The sequence below is a fragment of the Nycticebus coucang genome, chromosome 1 (genome assembly GCF_027406575.1).
Source record: "Nycticebus coucang isolate mNycCou1 chromosome 1, mNycCou1.pri, whole genome shotgun sequence".
In the NCBI taxonomy this organism is placed as follows: Eukaryota; Metazoa; Chordata; class Mammalia; order Primates; family Lorisidae; genus Nycticebus; species Nycticebus coucang.
In genome coordinates, this window is record NC_069780.1 from 1,382,866 (window position 1) to 1,402,221 (window position 19,356).

General features: G+C 39.1%; 1 protein-coding gene across 1 annotated transcript; it reads left to right on the forward strand.

Annotated features, from left to right (window-relative positions):
- The first annotated feature begins 63 nt into the window (after window positions 1–63).
- On the forward strand, window positions 64–6,160 carry LOC128589934 (alpha-S1-casein-like). Its single transcript, XM_053596835.1, has 8 exons — window positions 64–101; window positions 395–436; window positions 1,889–1,927; window positions 2,803–2,829; window positions 3,344–3,367; window positions 4,228–4,385; window positions 4,963–5,006; window positions 5,793–6,160. Coding segments are annotated over exons 1-7 (318 nt in total). The 5' UTR covers window positions 64–74; the 3' UTR covers window positions 4,964–5,006; window positions 5,793–6,160.
- The last annotated feature ends 13,196 nt before the right edge of the window (window positions 6,161–19,356 follow it).

Here is a 19,356-nt window from a genome sequence, read left to right on the forward strand (position 1 = left end):
ATGATGGGGCTGGATGGAATGGAATTCAAGCAATTAATAATATCTTTCCTTTTAAATAGGAACAGGTTAAGAGAATGAGCAAGTATCACCAAGTCCAGCAGGTATGATTTTATTTATTATAGTACAAAATCATATTCCACCATATAGATACTAATTTATATCAGATTTCATTGCAATTTATTATAAGTTAAAATTACCTTAAGAAGTAGTGTTTCTAGCGTTCTTAAAATGGAATAGGTTGAAATTACTTGTGGCGGGAATAGCACTAAGGCAGGCTTGGTAGTTTCACATTCTCCATTCCCGAGAAGGGATATTCTTTGCCTCAGTATCTGAAAATGATGGGGCTGGATAGAAGGGCATTCAAGCAATTAAGAATATCTTTCCTTATAAATAGGAACAGGTTCAAAGGATGAACAAGTACAACCAAGACCAGCAGGTAATATTTTATTTATTATAGTACAAAATCATATTCCACCTTACAGTTTAAGTAAATTAAATTTTGAATTACGTCCACTTCTAAATATGTTTTTGTTTTTCTTAAGAAATTATTTATGCTACCTTTGACCAGTAATAACCACTGATGAGTTATGTATATGATTGCTTGGGTATTTACTGACAAAGCTCACTCTTTTTATTTATGACTAGACTAAATTTGTATAGCTTATCCATAATTACTAACTGGGCAGGAATTTACCCTAACGACATTCTACCTCAAATCCTCTATAGCTTCCCTGATGACATGTTATATTCAAACATTTATCATGTGTTTATCTTCACAAATATAGTACTAGTTGAAGACATCATGAACAGGGTCACCTGTGAAAGCTCAGACATATGAAATGAGCCTCTTCCCACTTAGGGGAACAGCCTGGATGCCAGGAACAGCGCTCAGCTGCTGTCAAACTCACACAAGCAGCTTACCACCACATCTGACCCTTCTGAGCATCATAAAAGTGTTTAAAAGCCTTTCTTTAAGTCATTGTAAATAAACGTGACTGAATTGGTACTTTAGAAAAAGGCCTTACCCTAATTTAGCAAAGTTGCATTTTTAACACTTTCTTCCACCATCGGCAATGGGCAAGGACAGTGGGTGACACGTGTGACGTGGACCCCAGTTGTTCCAGTCGCCAGGCTGCTGTGTCTAACATCCTAACTAACTTAAACACATCAGCTTCCCATTAGCATTCCTCATTGCCAGTCTAAGAAATTACCTGCTGCTAAGAATAGATTGCAGCAACTTAGGTGTGACAGGCCAGGTCTGTCCCCTGCCTGTGAGAACTGCGTGGCTTGTGCAGACTGCCCCATGTTCTCTGGCATTTAGCATTGCTTGTGAATGAACGACAGTGCCTAGTGAATCTTATTCATGGGCGAATTAAATCAAATTTTGAATCAAAATGTTTTCTCCCCTTTACAAAGCTATCCACGCACAGTTAAGATTATTTATTAAATCTAAAATATTTTCATGCTTCCTTCATGTGTTATGCTTTGATAGTGTGTACTCATTTGTCACAGAAATATATTCTAAAAGACAGCATGTTCTACCACACAGAACTGGTAATATGTTATTTAAAATTTACCAAAGATAAAATTTAAATAATTAGTAAAGAGACATGAACAGAAAATGTGTAGTCCTAGAAAACTAGTAGATTATTTTCCCTCAGAGAATCTTGCCAACTTTTTCATCTTTCTAAACTCTAGTGGTCTTGGCCTTTAGCAGTGTATTTTTCTAAAGTTAGAAAATTTAAGTGTTTTGATATTTTGTGGTAATTCTGCATAGAACACAGTTCACTCTAAATGTCGTGGGTGATGACGACCAGGGTGCAGTGTGAGATGGATGTGATGTAGCAAAAGATGTCCAAGTAAGTTCAGTTATTTTCCTCTCACTCAGGAGCAGCTTTGCAGAATGAATGAATACAACCCCATCCAGGTGGTACTATATCCTTGATATGGTATAAAACATAGAATCTTATTACAGAAAGACAGAATATTGTTTAGATGTTTGCTTTGAACAGTCTCTGACACTGAATGTGGCTTCTTTCTTCTCAAGCAACTACTGCTCACTCCCAAGTTTCTGAAATAATTTATTTAATTAATCTGGAAGATGAGAAGCTCTTATCTCTGGTTTTTGAAATATAAAGCTCTTATCTCTGTTCTGTGGTGCCTTATCTGACATGAGCTCCACATTTATAATCACAAGCCCTATGAGCTGTTACTCTCCATGGTTACAATAATTTTTTAACATATTCCTTAATCTTATATCCTTGTGTTCATAAATTTGTCTGATTCTCAAATTCAATTTATGTTTAAGAATGTCAAATTTGGCTATAATTATGCTCTCTTAAGCAAATATATTGGAGATGTACTAGTTGGCACACATTTATTTTGAAGAAATCATCTGGAAAGACTGACCATCTCTGTCAAAATACTCTCCAACCCTCTTTTCTCTCCTGTGAAATTTGTTTCTCAGTAACACAAGCAGATTCTAGCTCTTTCCCTCACCTGTGTGTCATTGATTCCACAATGTCCTTAAACCTTCTAATTTCATTTTTAAGGCAATGGTCAATTACTATGAAATATATTTTGCTGTAACATTAATCAGTAGTCACCTTTTCATGAATCTTACAAGGATGGGTGAGAATGCTTCATATGTTTTAGAAGAAAAATTGTCCCTAGGAAATAAAAAATGCAATATTTTATTGCAGATTTAATGTCAATTCCCAAGTGAAAAGTTAGGTTGTTTCTTCTGTCTTCAAAGTTTTATTCAGTCTTAAGAGGTAATTTTGATTCTCTTTTTCTTTTCAGAGAAAGCCCCTACACGCGGTGAATCAGGTAAGCTGGGGTCTGTGTTGTGTGTGTTCACATGTGCAGGTGTATGCCTGTTTTCCAACAACGCACCAGACACAGCCCATGATGTCACCACACCACCAGCTGCATCATCACCTCAGCCGCATGAGCATTTCTCAGCTGTTGACTAGGGGTGGGTGGTGGGTTGTCTAGTACTGGTTCCAACATTGTACTGGAGGATCTGGATTGAGGTAGAGGGCCAGCATCTTACTAGGGCCTTCAGGCTGCATCCGAGGGTCAGGATGAGAAGAGCAGGCTCAAGAGAGCAGTAAAGGCCACACTTGCTTTTGTAACAAACCCGCTTTGCGATAATGAAGTCATTGCATGGTGACACCATTGACCCCTTGTTGAGAGCGGAGCCCTCAGAGCCTAAACAGCTCTTAATGTCTCCACTCTCAACACTGTTAACATTAAGGATTAAGTTTTCAACACATGATTTTGAGAACACATTAACATCATGGCAACTCTTTTTCTCCTCTCTTTCTCTCTCTCTTTAAAGGAACAGGTCCAGCTCTACTTTGAGGTGAGTTGACTTTATTACACTTTTTAAAAATCTAAATGCTTTAAGGGTGGTGCCTGTGGCTCAATGAGTATGGCGCCGGCCCCATATGCTGGAGGTGGCGGGTGCAAACCCAGCCCCGGCCAAAAAAACAAAATCTAAGTGTTTTAATAAGTAGACAGAAAATCCCAGCTATCATGTTTGTTCTGATCTTTACGTAGTCCAATGTCCACAGCAATAAATGAAGTGATTCCAGCAAGGAACAATAGTTTCCAACAAAATATGTACAGAATTCTGTGCAATTGTGCCTTGTTAATATATAGGAACAATTGAGTAAAATGTCGTGATAGACCAACAGAAGCAGCTATTCCAAAATTTCACAAAGGAAAACAATGTCTTGGCCTCAAAACTCTGTTGTTTGAAAAGAGTCCGGGAAAGAGAAGTGGAGGATTATTTTCTCTCCATTCTTGGGATTTCTGAAAGTCACCTGAGCTGATCCTGGACACGGGACCTTTCCTTTGACCTCAGTGACTTTTAGGAAAACTATAGACCTCAATAGCAAAAATGAGTTAATAAATTGAGACTAATGAAATTCATGTCCTGCCTTCTCTGACTTGCCCCGTGAGAGTAATGCAGGTTCTGGGAGTTTGGTATTGAGTTGTGGCCTTAAACAAGTGATGCATTCATTCCTCCTCCGGTACTGGGAAAGGGATCCTTTTAAAAGTTTCTTCACCATACAAAAGACTTTGATTTCCTCTTTCCGTCACCAAGTAGTTATCTTTGGGGATGCTAATAAGTGTCTACGAAATCAATCAAATGTCTGATTTTTCAGAGATTGAAATCAAAATACCCATGCACTTGGTTTCCACTTGTCTCCCCTCTAGCCTATCCCACAAATCTACCAGCTGAATACTTACCCCTATACTGCATGGTACTACCCTCCACAGTACATGCCAAATATTCCCTTCCTGCCATCCCAAGACCTCTCAAGGCCCACTGCCTCCGAGAATGTGGAAAAAACTGAAGTTGTGCTGCAGTGGTGGTGAGTTCATTTACAGTCCCACAGATTGACACTCTACCAAAGGAAATAAGAGAGCAGCTAAGAGGCCGCACTGTGGGAACACCAGTGCCTCCGCGTAATACTAAAACTTCTGTAATGGACAGCACATTTCTATAACGGGCCATGCTGTCTGTCATCTCTGGATAATACCAATCCATTATCTGTTCTATAAATAGAATTCATTCTCATGAAGGTGTGGAAAAAGACCTCTCTCCAAATTAAAAATACAACGACATCCAATAGATGATTCAACATTATCCTCTTTGCACTTTTACTAATCCTTAAATGCCTTTTTTTGGTTATATGTACGATAAATAGAGCACAGATTTTGATATTCAGTAGTCTTAAATTCAAACTCTAACTTTTTTGCTTATTTGAAATAAAATAATGGTGTTTTACCTTATAACACTAAATGTAATAAAATATAGTAATCTCTAGTAGGTAGAGTGTTGGGAAAATAGATTTTAAATAAATAGCAGTCATTTATTTCATGGGTTGTTAAAAATTTTTTGCTGCCTGCCTTCAACACATGATTTTAAACAATTTTTTGTCCTTTCAGAAGAATTAAGTCATTTCTCAAGAACTCCACAATTATGGCCTATGGTAAGTTTGGGAATTACTATGGATCATATTTCCACGTGAAAACCTTTTCCATGATCATAATACATTTAAACAGCAACTTATAAATGATAATATTGGAAACTTGTATACAAGTATGACATAGATGTCACCAATTGCCCGTGAAGATGTGGCTGTGAACCTCTGCTAACCCGTAGTGAGAGTGCGTTCTCTGTGGTCACGCAGTAGAATCCTTGGCAAGCCACAGAGTGAAACGGGCATTTGTCTGTCCACACCAGCTGAAAGGTCTACAGACTTGTTTCAGCTACTTTCACCCATGATGTCAGAGCTTCTAGTTCCATGAGGTACACACACACCATGTGGGTGTGTCTCCCTTTCAGTGGTGGAAACTTCCTTTCAATAGATAAATCTGGGCGGTGCCTGTGGCTCAAGGAGTAGGGCGCCGGACCCATATGCTGGAGGTGGCAAGTTCAAACCTAACCCCGGCCAAAAACCACAAAAAAAAAAAAAAAAAAAAATACATAAATCTAAGGGAAATGATGAAACTCTGCCCTATGTGGAAGCATTTTCTTCTAACTTCTTTATCTTCTGTGACACTACAAAAGAAATATTATTTAGGACTAAATAGTCTTAAATCTTAAAAATCAGTAGCACTAGAAATGTGTGTCAGTAATAGGAAAACACAAATAACATTGTGAGCTGGTCTAATCTGAAAAGAATGGCTTGTAAAATATATTGTATAATGAAAGCATCTCTTTGCCTCAATAGTCCTTAATATAACTAACCACGTATTTCTCTTTCTATTTACAGATGTGACTGAAAATTCCATTCTCTGAATTTTACTTCCTGCTTCTCGTATAAAACCATACAAAGGGTTTGGCTCTTTCTTTAAAAGAGGAAATCCCCATTTTCAGTACAGCCTTTCTTCTTGGGTTATCTGCTGTATTTTAGATAGCACATCATCTTTTTCCTCAACTAAATCTTTCTGTAGAGTTTCTTGTTCTAAGTTCCAGTTATGTTATGCCAACATGGAGGGCTCTTAACAGAGGGTATTGAAGTTTTTACTAAGTTTCTTTAGTGGAGATTTTGTTTAAAAGGCTTCGAATTGCTTCTTCTGTAAGTGCCACCATTTCAGATAATTGTGTGCAGTGACTGAGATTTTTTCTTTCTTCTTTCCAATAAATTACATTTTAAGGCATAATTCATATTTTCTGTCATTATTGTATTCATCAATATTTACATAATCCTGTTAAAAGTCTTTGTGTGTGTGTAACATTTTGTTTTCACTAAATTTCATGTGACACTTTTGATCACATCTCAATGAAGATTTCTAAAATTGTTCACTTCTGGCTGGTAGGCAGATCACAAATGGTGTGTGTCACTGGGTCCAACATCTTTACTCTGAGGTCAGTTGTTTATAGACTATTTCCCACGAGGACAGTCACAGCTGTGGAGAGGAGCAGTCCCGCTGTGGGCACATGGAAATCTCATCAGGCTGGCCATGCAGCTCAGTCAGAGCCACTGGGGCTCCCAGGAGAGCAGTCCCCTGGCCTGTAATCCAGTGATTATTATCGAGCCAGAGAATCAGACAGTAACAGTGAAGGTCAGAGCAGGGCATGCCGCAGGCTGGCATCCATTTGAATTGTTCATTGTTCCCTGAACCAAATCGAAATCATTTCACAGAACGACAACAACTTAACTTGCTCTGACATTTTCAAAGCCTCAGATGAGACTCACCTGTCAGTGTTCACGCCCACCTTTGCACACCAACCAACCTGCCATGACTCTTTAACGAACCCTTGGATCCAGCAGATCACAGCGTGCAAGTGACAAAGCTTCTTGCACCAAGGCCTAAATTATCTAGATAGACGTCAGATGCCCAGAGCTCTACTGATGTGCGTCTGTGTGTAAATACCAACACACAGTTTTTTGCCTTAAAAAACAATAAAGGAACCATTTAGCAGTGGAGTCTCCTGCCCTCTCTTGGTGTCAGGAAGTGCAAGGGGAAGAAACTTGGTACAATAACACACACAGACTACTGGGCCGCCAGGAGTGAGGGGGAGGCCTCTGTCTCACTAGGCTTCTGTCATAACGTCACTCCCCAGGTGTCCGTGAATCCTACCTATTGTTCCTAGTACTATTTTATTCTCCTTTGCTGTATTTACTTTTGGAATCAGAATAAAGAAAAACGCATTCACTAAGTTATCATCTGTAAAGTAAATACTAAGAATTTACCTGAGAAGCTGTTGAACATACTGCCTGTGACAGGTATCATCACTTCACTAAATTTGCAAAACTCCATTCTTATTCTCTAAGAAATAAGTGCAAAGGCCAAATAAGGAAATGCAGTAATATTGTAATACAAGTCACCCTTGCATCGTTAGTGCTGCGATTTCTGCGATTTCTCCAGAGACACAGTGTTGCTTTAATTTAGTATTTATTATACAGGGAGGTGCAGTGATGATTTCTAGTCAGTCTCTTTCAACTTCCTTACTACGCACAGTGGGAAGAATCCCCACTTATGCTGGGAGCTTACCATGAGCAATTTAGACTCTCACTGGGCTTAAAAGGAGGCAAACTCTGGTAGCAATTTCCTCTACTACTTGATCCAAAGAAATCTCATCACCACGTGATCAGAACATCCTCCATCCCTAGTAGTCAGCGAAAGACAGAACGTGGCTCCAAGAGTCTCTAAGATGGTCACACAGTTTCCTTTCTCCAGGTAAATGCCCCAAAACTTACAGGTGGAGGGGAAGGATAGGGCTGGAAACATGCTGTCAGACTAGCATACATCCTCCAGAATCTTATTTCCCTTCATTCAAGGCATGAATCATGAACTGACCCTTCTTTGGGAATCAGGGTGGCAAGGGTCATCACTCTGTCTGATGGTAGCTTGAACCAGAATTGTGTTCACTAGTCATAGACACTTTTATATGTCTGTATCAAAAATCATTGTGGGGAAGGATGCAGTATCTCCCACCTGTAACCCTAACACCTTGGGATGCCAAGGCAGGAAGATCCCCTAACACTAGGACTTCGAGACAAGCTTGACCACATTGTGAGACCCTGTCACTACAAAAATAAAAATAAAAAATCAACTGAGTGTGGTGGTGCACCTGTAATCTCAGCTACTCAGGAGACTGAGGCAAGAGGATAGCTCGAGCCCAGAAGTCTGAGGTTGCCATGAGCTATCATTTTGACACTGCAGTCTAGCCCAAGTGACAGAGTGAAACTCTGTCTTGCAAAAAAAAAAAAAAAGAGAGAGAGAGAGAGAGAAAGACAGAAAGAAAATAAAAGAAAAAGAAAAATCTTGTTTATATCTAATTTGAAGTTAGGAATTCATAATTGGCTCACTGATTACTAGGGCAATTAAACAAGAGGTAATTCCTATTAATACTAACTGAAGTCTCACATACAAAAAATTCCTTGTGCAACAAGACAAAAAATTTGCAAATGCTAACAAGCCAAAACATCTCATAAGAACAACAAAAGAACTAACATTAGCCACTATGGATCATTCTCTGAGGCTGACAGTCAAGAGATCAAATACACCAGTAGTATTTAAAATTATTCCTTGGTAAGAAAAAAATCTTTAAATGTATTTAAGACTTGTAGAAAATCACAATAAAACATCAATATGATTTTTAAAAAACACAAAAACTTGTCATCTAATTTAGTATTTAAAAGCTAAATATTTCTTCAGATGCAAAATTTTATATTTCGTATTTTTGTATACTGTTGCTCACTCCCCCCTTGGAAATGTATCGAAAGATATAGCTCTTAATATAACTCATCTGTATCCACAACAGATAAAAATAATCATAAACCAATTAAAATATTTTAAGATGTTCCTACAGAAATGATTTTCCCCCCTAAGTCTTAGAAAATATTCCTTAGATATGTGCTTTCAGAAGTAACATAACTGATTAAAAAGTACAGCTGCTCAATTTATTTATTCATCATATTCACATTATATATTTTTCCCATCTAGAAAATAGTATTTTTTTTTTTTCTATCTGTAATTAGGTCCATGATGGTTGTTTGGCAACTTGGAAATTCTGAGCAGGTTATCAGAGAGGTTAACTGTGGAACCCTGCTGGGGAACCTAGGACTTTTGAAAGCTGCAAGGATGCTGCCTGTGTCTTTTTAAAGTTATGTTAATTCAATACTAATTTCCAGTAATTAAGTTAGATATGGACTCTGTAATTTTCATGGTATGCCAAGGCATCTTTGTAATTTTCAATTGCAAAGTTTAATATTACCTATAGTTTCACATTTTGATTTAAACAGAATGCAATTAATACAAAAAAGGTTTTCTTTCTGAATAAAGTCTCAATTTCTTTGAACAATGACAAAATGACTCAGTATAGGATTCTTTAAAAATAAGGCATATTTTGGGCATACATAAATCATTATTGTCACAAAAGCTATGAAATTATTTTGATTTTTAATTACCCTAATTTTAAATATATATTGATATGAAACAACTATTACAAACTGTGAGTAAATGTGTACACACTGCGGTTATTCAGTAAGAATCATTTACTTCTTCAGTTATTTGCAAAGTAGCATAATGGCAAGATCAACTCGATAACTCCAAGCACCCCCCAAAATAATATCTTCAGGTGAGTCTTCCACTTCGCTGTACTGGAAAAGGCAACTCTGTATTATTACTTTCAGTTCTGTAGAAGTTCCTATATATTTTCATAGCCATTCTTACAAACTTTTATAGGAAACCTAAGTAAAGCAGCATTCTCAGCGTTCTTAAACCAAAAATAAGTCAAATGTGTTAAAACATCCAAAGTTGCCTTCATGCATAATACGTATCTTTTTATTGTTATCATAGCATTATTTCATATAGGAATCCACTTTTATTGCATGTAAATAACAGAAAATTTGTTTTCTTCGGAATTAAAAACTACTTTAAATTTTAGAGTAAAGTCTTAATTATTCTGTACCATTTTTGATCAGAGGGAATGTAAAAATGGCTAAGTGGTATCTGACTACATTTATCTATATACTCTTATAAATCTTGGTTAAGTCACTGTTCATAGTATAGGCATTGACTCATTTTTGGTTTTATAAATAAAACAGCATATGTACAAATGGAGATTAATGTCTTATAAAAGTCAGGCTTCAAAATGAAAACATATACTGAATTTGACTTTATTTCCTTGGTAAAAAGTACCTAACTCCAATCTACTTTCCCTGTAAGTGACTGGAGAAGTCCCAATAGTAAATTAGGTGCAAGCAATAACCTACCCAGGGCAGTAAATATCAATAGACCATATATGAAGTGGGCATAAGAACTAAAAGAAGACTGATGAGGTAAACATACATATAAAAAATTCAGTAAAAAATAGAATTTATAGTGTGAAATGTAAACCATAGCAGTGTGTAAGAACATACAAGCACTTGCTTCCATAGCATAAATACAATTTACACCTGCATTAAAAGATAATTTTCTTTGCGAATAAGAGCAAAATGGTCTTTAAAGAAAAGAGCTCTCTATTTCTATGAACATCTCAAGTCAAACCTGTAATGGATTGAGGAAATAATAGGGAAAAGGCAAAAACTCTTGATTCAGGTATGCGAAGAGCTGTAATAGAAGGCCATAGTGGTCAAAACAGCACAGTATTGGCACAAAAATAGAGACACTGATATTTGGAATGAAGATAAAACCAAGAAATTGAACAAATACCTTCAACTTCATTTTAATAGTTATGTACTGTGCCTGTCTTCTATTTCATCTTGCCTTCCTCTTGATACTTTGCAGCCAACAACTGCTAATGTTTACTTCTTAGCCTCAGGCAGTGTGTTGTTAATTTTATGTATTTTTTAATTGACACAACCACTTTTAAAGCTAAATGTTATTATTCCTTTTTTTTAACTTTCAATATTATTCCAAATTATATGTTGGAATAATATTTTTTTATTGTTAAATCATAGCTGTATACATTAGTGCAATCAAGGGATACAATGTGCAGGTTTCATTATACAATCTGAAATATTCTCATCAACCTGTTCAATGTAGCCTTCATGGCATTTTCTTATTGTATGTAGACATTTGTATTCTGCATTTAGAAGGTTTCGCCTGTACCCATTCTAAGATGCACCGCAGGTGTGGCCCCATCCATTACCCTCTCTCCATCCTAACCTCCCCCTCCATTCCCCTCCCTTGGCCCTTTCCCCATATTCTTGAGCTATAGTTGGGTTATTGCTTTGATATGAAAGCTATAAATTAGCTTTATAGTAGGGCTGAGTACAATGTATACTTTTTCTTCCATTCTTGAGATACTTTGCTAAGAAGAATATGTTCCCGCTCCATCCATGTAAACATGAAAGAGATAAAGTCTCCATCTTTCCTTAAGGCTGCATAATATTCCATGGTATACATGTACCACAATTTGCTAGTCCATTCGTGGGTCAATGGGCACTTGGGCTTCTTCCATGACTTAGCAATTATGAATTGGGCTGCAATAAACATTCTGGTACAGATGTCTTTGTTATATTGTGATTTTTGGTCTTCTGGGTATAAACCTAGTAAAGAAATTATAGGATCCAATGGCAGGTCTATTTTTAGGTCTCTAAGTATTCTCCAAACATCCTTCCAGAAGGAACGTATTAGTGTTCATTCCCACCAGCAGTGTAGAAGTATGCCCTTTTCTCCACATCCATGCCAACATCTCTGGTTTGGGGATTTTGTTATGTGGGCTACTCTTATTGGGGTTAGGTTATATCTCAAAGTAGTTTTGATTTGCATTTCTGTGATGATTAAGGATGATGAGCTTTTTTTCATGTGTCTGTAGATCGTGTGTCTGTCTTCTTTAGAGAAGTTTCTCTTCAAGTCCCTTGCCCACCCTGAGATGGGATCACTTGTTCTTTTCTTGCTAATACATTTGAGTTCTCTGTGGATTCTGGTTACTAAACCTTTATCGGAGATATAACCTGCAAATATTTTCTCCCATTCTGAGGGCTGTCTCCCTGCTTTACTTACTATGTTCTTGGCTGTACAGAAGCTTTTTAGTTTGATCAGGTCCCAGTAGTGTATTTTTGATACTGTTTCCATTGCCTGGGGAGTCCTCCTCATAAAATATTCACCCAGGCCAATTCCTTCAAGAGTTTTCCCTGCACTTTCTTCAAGTATTTTTATAGTTTCATGTCTTAAGTTTAAATATTTTATCCAGTGAGAGTCTATCTTAGTTAATGGTGAAAGGTGTGAGTCCAGTTTCAGTCTTTTACAGATCGCCAGCCAGTTCACCCAGCACCATTTGTTAAATAGGGAATCTTTTCCCCACTGAATGTTTTTAATTGGCTTGTCAAAGATCAAATAACAGTTAGTAGCTGGATTCATCTCTTGGTTCTCTATTCTGTTCCAGATATCTACTTCTCTGTTTTTGTGCCAGTACCATGCTGTTTTGATCACTATTGATTTATAGTACGGTCTCAGGTCTAGCAGCGTGATTCCTCCTGGTTTGTTTGTATTTCTGAGTAATGTCTTGGCTATTCGAGGTTTTTTCTGATTCCATATAAAACAAAGTATTATTTTTTCAAGATCTTTGAAATATGACAATGGAGCTTTGATAGGAATTGCATTAAAATTATATATTGCTTTGGGTAGTATAGACATTTTAATGATGTTGATTCTCCCCAGCCATGAGCATGGTATGTTTTTCCATTTGTTAACATCTTCGGCTATTTCTTTTCTTAAAGATTCATAGTTCTATTTATAGAGATCTTTCACATTCTTTGTTAGATAAACTCCCACATATTTCATCTTCTTTGGCACTACTGTGAAAGGAATAGAGTCCTTGACTGTTTTTTCAGCTTGGCTATTGTTGGTATATGTAAAGGCTACAGATTTATGGGTGTTGATTTTGTAGTCTGAGACATTGCTATATTCCTGGATCACTTGTAAAAGTTTTGTAGTAGAATCCCTAGTGTTTTCCAGATATACGATCACGTCATCTCCGAAAAGTGAAAGTTTGATTTCTTCTGACCCTATGTGGATACCCTTGATTGCCTTTTCTTCCCTAACCGCAATGGCTAAAACTTCCATTACAATGTTAAAGAGCAATGGAGACAATGGGCAACCTTGCCTGGTTCCTGATCTAAGTGAAAATGATTTCAATTTAACTCCATTCAGTACGATATTGGCTATGGGTTTGCTGTAGATGGCCTCTATTAGTTTAAGAAATGTCCCTTCTATACCAATTTTCTTAAGTGTTCTGATAATGAAAGGATGCTGGATATTATCAAAAGCTTTTTCTGCATCAATTGAGAGAATCACATGGTCTTTATTTTTTAGTTTGTTTATGTGCTGAATTACATTTATAGATTTACGTATATTGAACCAGCCTTGAGACCCTGGGATAAATCCCACTTGGTCATGGTGTATAATTTTTTTGATGTGTTGTTGGATCCTGTTTGTTAGGATCTTATTGAGTTAGGATCTTAGTTTGTTAGGATCTTATTTTTACATCAATATTCATTAGTGATATTGGTCTATAATTTTCTTCACTTGTTGGGTCTTTCCCTGGTTTAGGGATCAAGATGATGTTTGCTTCGTAGAATGTGTTGGGTAGTAGTCCTTCTTTTTCTATATTTTGGAAGAGGTTTAGTAATATAGGTACTAGTTCTTCTTTAAAGGTTTGGTAGAATTCTGACGTAAAGCCATCTGGTCCTGGGCTTTTCTTTTTAGGGAGATTTTGTATAGTTGATGCTATTTCAGAACTTGATTTAGGCCTGCTCAACATTTCCACTTCATTCTGGCTAAGTCTTGGTAGGTGGCGTATTTCCAAGTATTGGTCGATTTCTTTCAGATTTTCATATTTCTGAGAGTAGAGTTTCTTGTAATATTCATTAAGGATTTTTTGAATTTCTGAGGGGTCTGTTGTTATTTCATCTTTACCTTTTCGGATTGATGAAATTAGAGATTTTACTCTTTTTTTCCTGGTTAGGTTGGCCAAAGGTTTATCTATTTTATTGACCATTTCAAAAAACCAACTTTTGGATTTATTGATCTGTTGAATAATTCTTATGTTTTCAATTTTATTTAATTCTGCTCTGATTTTGGTTATTTCTTTTCTTCTGCTGAATTTGGGGTTGGGGTATTCTTCCTTCTCCTGTTGCTTGACATGTGCCATTAAGTTATTAACTTCCTTTCTTTCCGTTTTCTTGAGGAAGGCTTGCATTGCTATAAATTTCCCTCTTAGGCCTGCCTTTGCAGTATCCCAGAGGTCCTGGTAATTCGTGTCTTGATTGTTGTTGTGTTCCAAAAATTTGGTGATTTCCTTCTTATCTCGTCTATAATCCATCTATCCATCAGTATAAGGTTGTTTAGCTTCCATGTTCTTGTATGGGTATGCAGATTCCTGTTGTTATTGAGTTCAACTTTTATTCCATGATGGTCTGAGAAGATGCAAGGAACAATTTCTATTTTTTTAAATTTGCTGAGGTTAGATTTGTGGCCCAGGATGTGGTCAGTTTTGGAGTATGTTCCGTGGGCTGATGAGAAGAATGTGTATTCAGTTTTGTTGGGATAAAATGTTCTGTAGATGTCTGTTAAGTCCAGATGTTGAATGGTTAAGTTTAAATCTAAGATTTCTTTGCTTAGCTTCTTTTTGGAGGATCTATCCAGCAAAGCTAAAGGGGTGTAAAATCTCCAACTACTATGGAACTGGAGGAAATCAAGTTGCTCATGTGTGTTAGAGTTTCTCTTATAAAATGAGGTGCGTTCTGGTTGTGTGCATAAATATTAATAATTGAAATCTCATCATATTGAGTATTACCTTTAACAAATATGAAGTGTCCATCTTTATCCTTCCTTATTTTGGTTGGTTTAAAGCCTATTGCATCTGCAAATAGGATTGCAGTGCCTGCTTTTTTTCTTTTTTCCATTTCCCTGGAGTATGGATGACCATGACTTCACCTTGAGTATATATTTGTCTTTTAATATAACATGAGATTCTTGTATGCAGCAGATATCTGGCTTAAGTTTTTGTATCCAGTTACCCAATCTGTGCCTCTTTAGGGGACAATTTAAACCATTCACATTAATCAAGAATATTGATAAGCCTTTCAAGAGTCTAGTGGACATTTTTAATCCTTTTGCGACTGTGGAAGTTGGAATTCGATCAAAATTTTCTGGGTGGGTTTACTTTTGTGGTGGAGGATTATGCTGTTTTTTTATGGAGGATAGGTCTTAGAATATCCTAGAGAGCTGTTTTAGTTGTGGCAAATTTCTTCAACATGTGAATGTCATTAAAGTATTTAATTTCTCCACCATAAATGAAACTCAGTTTAGCTGGTAAAGGACCCTATGTTGAAAGTTATTTTGTTTTAGGAGATAAAAAGTCAATGACCATCATGTTCTAGCTTGAAAGGTTTCAGCAGAGACGGCTGCAGTTATTTTAATATTCTTCCCCTTTAGGTAATGGTTTTCTTTTGTCTGGCTGCTTTCAGAATTTTCTCCTTCATATTAACTTTAGTAAAATTGATTATGATGTGTCTGGGGGATGTCTTATTGGGGTTAAGTCATGCTGGAGTTCTGAAACTGTCTGCTATCTGAATTTCAGAATCTTTTGTCATGTCTGGAAACTTCTCTTTCATAATCTCATGGAGGAGAGACTCTGTGCCTTGTGAAGCCACTTCATCGCTTTCAGGGATCCCTATAAGATGAATATTATTCTTCTTCGAATTATCCCAGAGCTCTCTGAGAGAGTGATCTGTTTTTGCCCTCCATTTCTCTTCCTCTTTGAGAGTTTGGGAGCGTTTGAAAGCTTTGTCTTCAATGTCAGAAATCCTTTCTTCTGCTTGCTCCATTCTGTTACTGAGGGATTCTACTGTGTTTCTTAGATCTTTGAGTGCTGCAACTTCTTGTCTCAATGTGTCAAAATCTTTGGTCATTAGGTCTTTGAATTCGTTGAATTCTTGAGACATCTTTTGGGTTACTGCTTGGAATTCTAATTCCATTTTATTTGCTATCTAGATTCTGAATTTGATTTCTGACATCTCAGCTATTTGTTTGTGCATAGGATCTTATCCCGTGTCTGCCCCATTGTTCCTTGGGGGAGTTGGTCTACTCTGATTATTCATATTGCCAGAGTTTTTCCCTTGATTTCGCCTCATGATTGTTTTTCACCACTGCCTCTGGCCATCCTCAGAGTTGGGAAGGTGTCTCTCCAAGATTAGACCCCAGCGGGATCCCTCTATTGTTGCTGGATCTTTGTAGGGAGTGACCCTGTGTAGCTCCTCTGGGGCTGCCCCAGCCAGGGATTTCTGGTTGTGGGAGCACCTCTGGAGTGTGACACATCTGAATCCAGCAATAGGACAGGGGGTGGTGCACACGGTTCTGGGAGTGCCTGGCGCCCAGTAACTTTGGCACAGAGGGCCCAAGGCTCCAGCAGCCTCTGGCCCAGAGAAGGGCTCTGTGCAGACTCAGGGAGGGCCCCAGAGGGCATGGCTATCACAGTCCCTGGCCAGATGAGCAGTCAGGTGTGGGTGCAGGGAGGGTACAGAAGGGAGGACGCAGGGTTGCAGCTCATGGGGAGGCCTGGCGGGCTGGTAGCGGGTCCCCTCACACCTCTTACATGGTATGGGCAGGCGCAGCTCTTCTGGAGGTCCGGGAGGGTGCCAATCGGGGTCCGGCACAGCTTCTTGATAGGTGGGAGGGTGCCAATCTTATTATTCTATTTTAAAGATAAACTGAGGTACTGAGAAATTAAATAGTTTAGACAAGGCCTATTTAAGTAAACATTGGAACTCCTATTTGCACCCAGCAAAGTGCACAGTCTGAACCTCTCTACTCCTCTCTCCACAGCCTCATCCTCTGAAGGGTGAAGTCGGTGCCACCATAGTCCCCGGGAGGCTCGTCACTGACTGAGCTAATTCAGTGTGCTGAGCATCAGACAAGGAGCCTGAGGTAGGAACCATAGTTATATAATGAACGACAGGTCTACGAGGAAACTGTTGTGAGGGAATCTGTGGTTATAACAAGAGCATGCTGGTTGTCCAGGAGAAGCTTTTGGTGGCCAGCGCACACTCAGGAAGAGATGACCACTGCAACCAGGATGGAACAGAGAGAGGAGGTGCCGGGCAGGATGGGCTGGCCCTTCTGCCTGAGTTGAGCTTTCTGTGCTCTCTATAAATTGGCTATGAGGCATATTAATTTCCCAGTGCCCATATAACAAAGTTCTGTACACCAAGTGGCTTAAAACAACAGAAACATATTTTCCCATAGCTCTAGAGGCTCCAAATCCAAAGTGTCAAAAGGGCCAGGCTTTTTCTCTCTAAAGAGAATCGCCCTATGCCTTTCTCCCAACCCCTGGTGCCTCCGGCCTGTCTCAGCTAAGATGCATTGCCCAGTGTCCACCTCTGCTGTCCCCGCCTTGTTCCTCTGTGTGCCTCTTCCCCTCTTAGAAGAGCACTGGTCTTGGAGGGTGACGGGCCCGTCCCACCCCAGCACACAGACGACCTTGTCTTAACTAATGACATGTGCAGTGATCCTATTTCCAATGGGGTGGTGTTCCGAGGTTCCAGGAGGACAGCAGGGCTTCGGGGGCACCGTCTGGCCCAGAGCAAGGGGCAAAGGCAAGAGAGAGCAGCAGTGACTCCTGACCTTTGAGCTTGATGACAGAGTAGAGGGACGGAAAACTTACTGATACAAAGACTGAGAATATATAATAGACATTCTCTTACCTGCAATGTGAATGTTACTTTCTTTGCATTATTATTATTATTGCTTAATATTTCAATGCATTAATCATCTAATTTCTTTTCTGAATGTATTTATTGTCATTCGTTCTTTACAAGGTTTTTGTTTCTAGTCCTTATCTTCAACATTGTTATTGTTATTAAATTTTAAGCCTTTTTAATTCTGTGAAGGCAAAAGTGGAAACCTAATAAACACATGTATATGTAAACAAAAAAATAAAAAAGACTGAGAATAGAACATGTTTGGGGCTGGATCAACTCAGAGCAATGTTTGGCCATGCCAGGATGAGTAAGAATGAGATACTTAGGTGAAGGGGTCACCAAGGCAGGGGAGTGCCTGAGTTTGGCATTCACAAAAGAAGTTTGGAGATTCACATTTGGAAGTCCTCAGGGTAAGAATGGAATTAAAACCAGGGAACTGAAAAAGATCACCCAGGATAAGGTTAAGTCCTGGGTTACCTCGGCCCACAAAGGTTTAGAGCTGGAGAATGAAGGAGGAACCAAAGCTTTCTCAGGTTGAAGATTTCAAATGAAGTGACATGTGGTCTCTCAAGGAAACCCACATGATCGACTCTACTGAAGACCAGTGAAAGATTGGGTGAAGTAAACACAGTTCAGCAGTATGAAAACCACTGATAAACTTACACAAATGGTTCCAGTGAGAATCAAAAGTTTGACCAGAGCAAGTTAGTGATGGCATGAGAGGAGATTTTGGAAGTCGCAGTCCAGACAGGAGCATTAGAAGTCCAGGGTCAGGGATGACAACTTTAAAGACGGGAGGAAGTCCTGTTTATGCTGCAATAAGGCCAGGAAAACACCAGGTATGTCAGAAAATTGGAATAATTGCTAGAGGTGAGTCACTGCTCAAACTCTAGGGGATGAAGTGGAAAGAACAGGTGTAGAAGGAGAAGTTGATGTAGATAAAAGGCTGATTCTTCACCATGAACAATTACCTCGCAGTCAGAGATAATGTTCATCAGAGCGCCTACAACCATGTACACCCTGGCTGTCACAGATGGCGCTGCTGATCCGGTGTAAGTGGCCTCAGCACCAGGGCCGCGGTGTGTCGCTCCCGGGTAGACGGTGCACTGAGGGCCTGCCAGCATACCCGCCCATCTGCTACAGCGTGTGCGCCCATCATCTCCTACCAGCGTGTGTGCCCATCTCCTACCTGTGTGCACCCATCATCTCCTGCCAGCATGTGCGCCCATCATCTCCTACCAGTGTGGGTGCCCATCTCCTATCAGCTTGCTGCCCATCATCTCCTACCACCTTGGGCACCCATCATCTCGTACCAGCGTGTGTGCCCATCTCCTACCTGTGTGCGCCCATCATCTCCTGCCAGCATGTGCGCCCATCATCTCCTACCAGTGTGCGTGCCCATCTCCTATCAGCGTGCTGCCCATCATCTCCTACCAGTGTGTGTGCCCATCTCCTATCAGCGTGCTGCCCATCATCTCCTACCAGCGTGTGTGCCCATCTCCTACCAGCTTGCTGCCCATCATCTCCTACCACCTTGCTGCCCATCATCTCCTACCAGCGTGCGTGCCCATCTCCTATCAGCTTGCTGCCCATCATCTCCTACCAGCGTGTGTGCCCATCTCCTACCAGCTTGCTGCCCATCATCTCCTACCAGCGTGTTTGCCGATCTCCTACCAGC

What these genes read in the sequence shown, in the direction of transcription:
- LOC128589934 (XM_053596835.1), top strand. Translation starts at nt 75, where the DNA reads ATGAGCAAGTATCACCAAGTCCAGCAG. An exon ending in AGTACAACCAAGACCAGCAG is followed by an intron (nt 437 to 1,888) that starts GTAATATTTTAT and finishes CCTCTCACTCAG; the next exon opens with GAGCAGCTTTGCAGAATGAA. An exon ending in AGGTCCAGCTCTACTTTGAG is followed by an intron (nt 3,368 to 4,227) that starts GTGAGTTGACTT and finishes TCTCCCCTCTAG; the next exon opens with CCTATCCCACAAATCTACCA.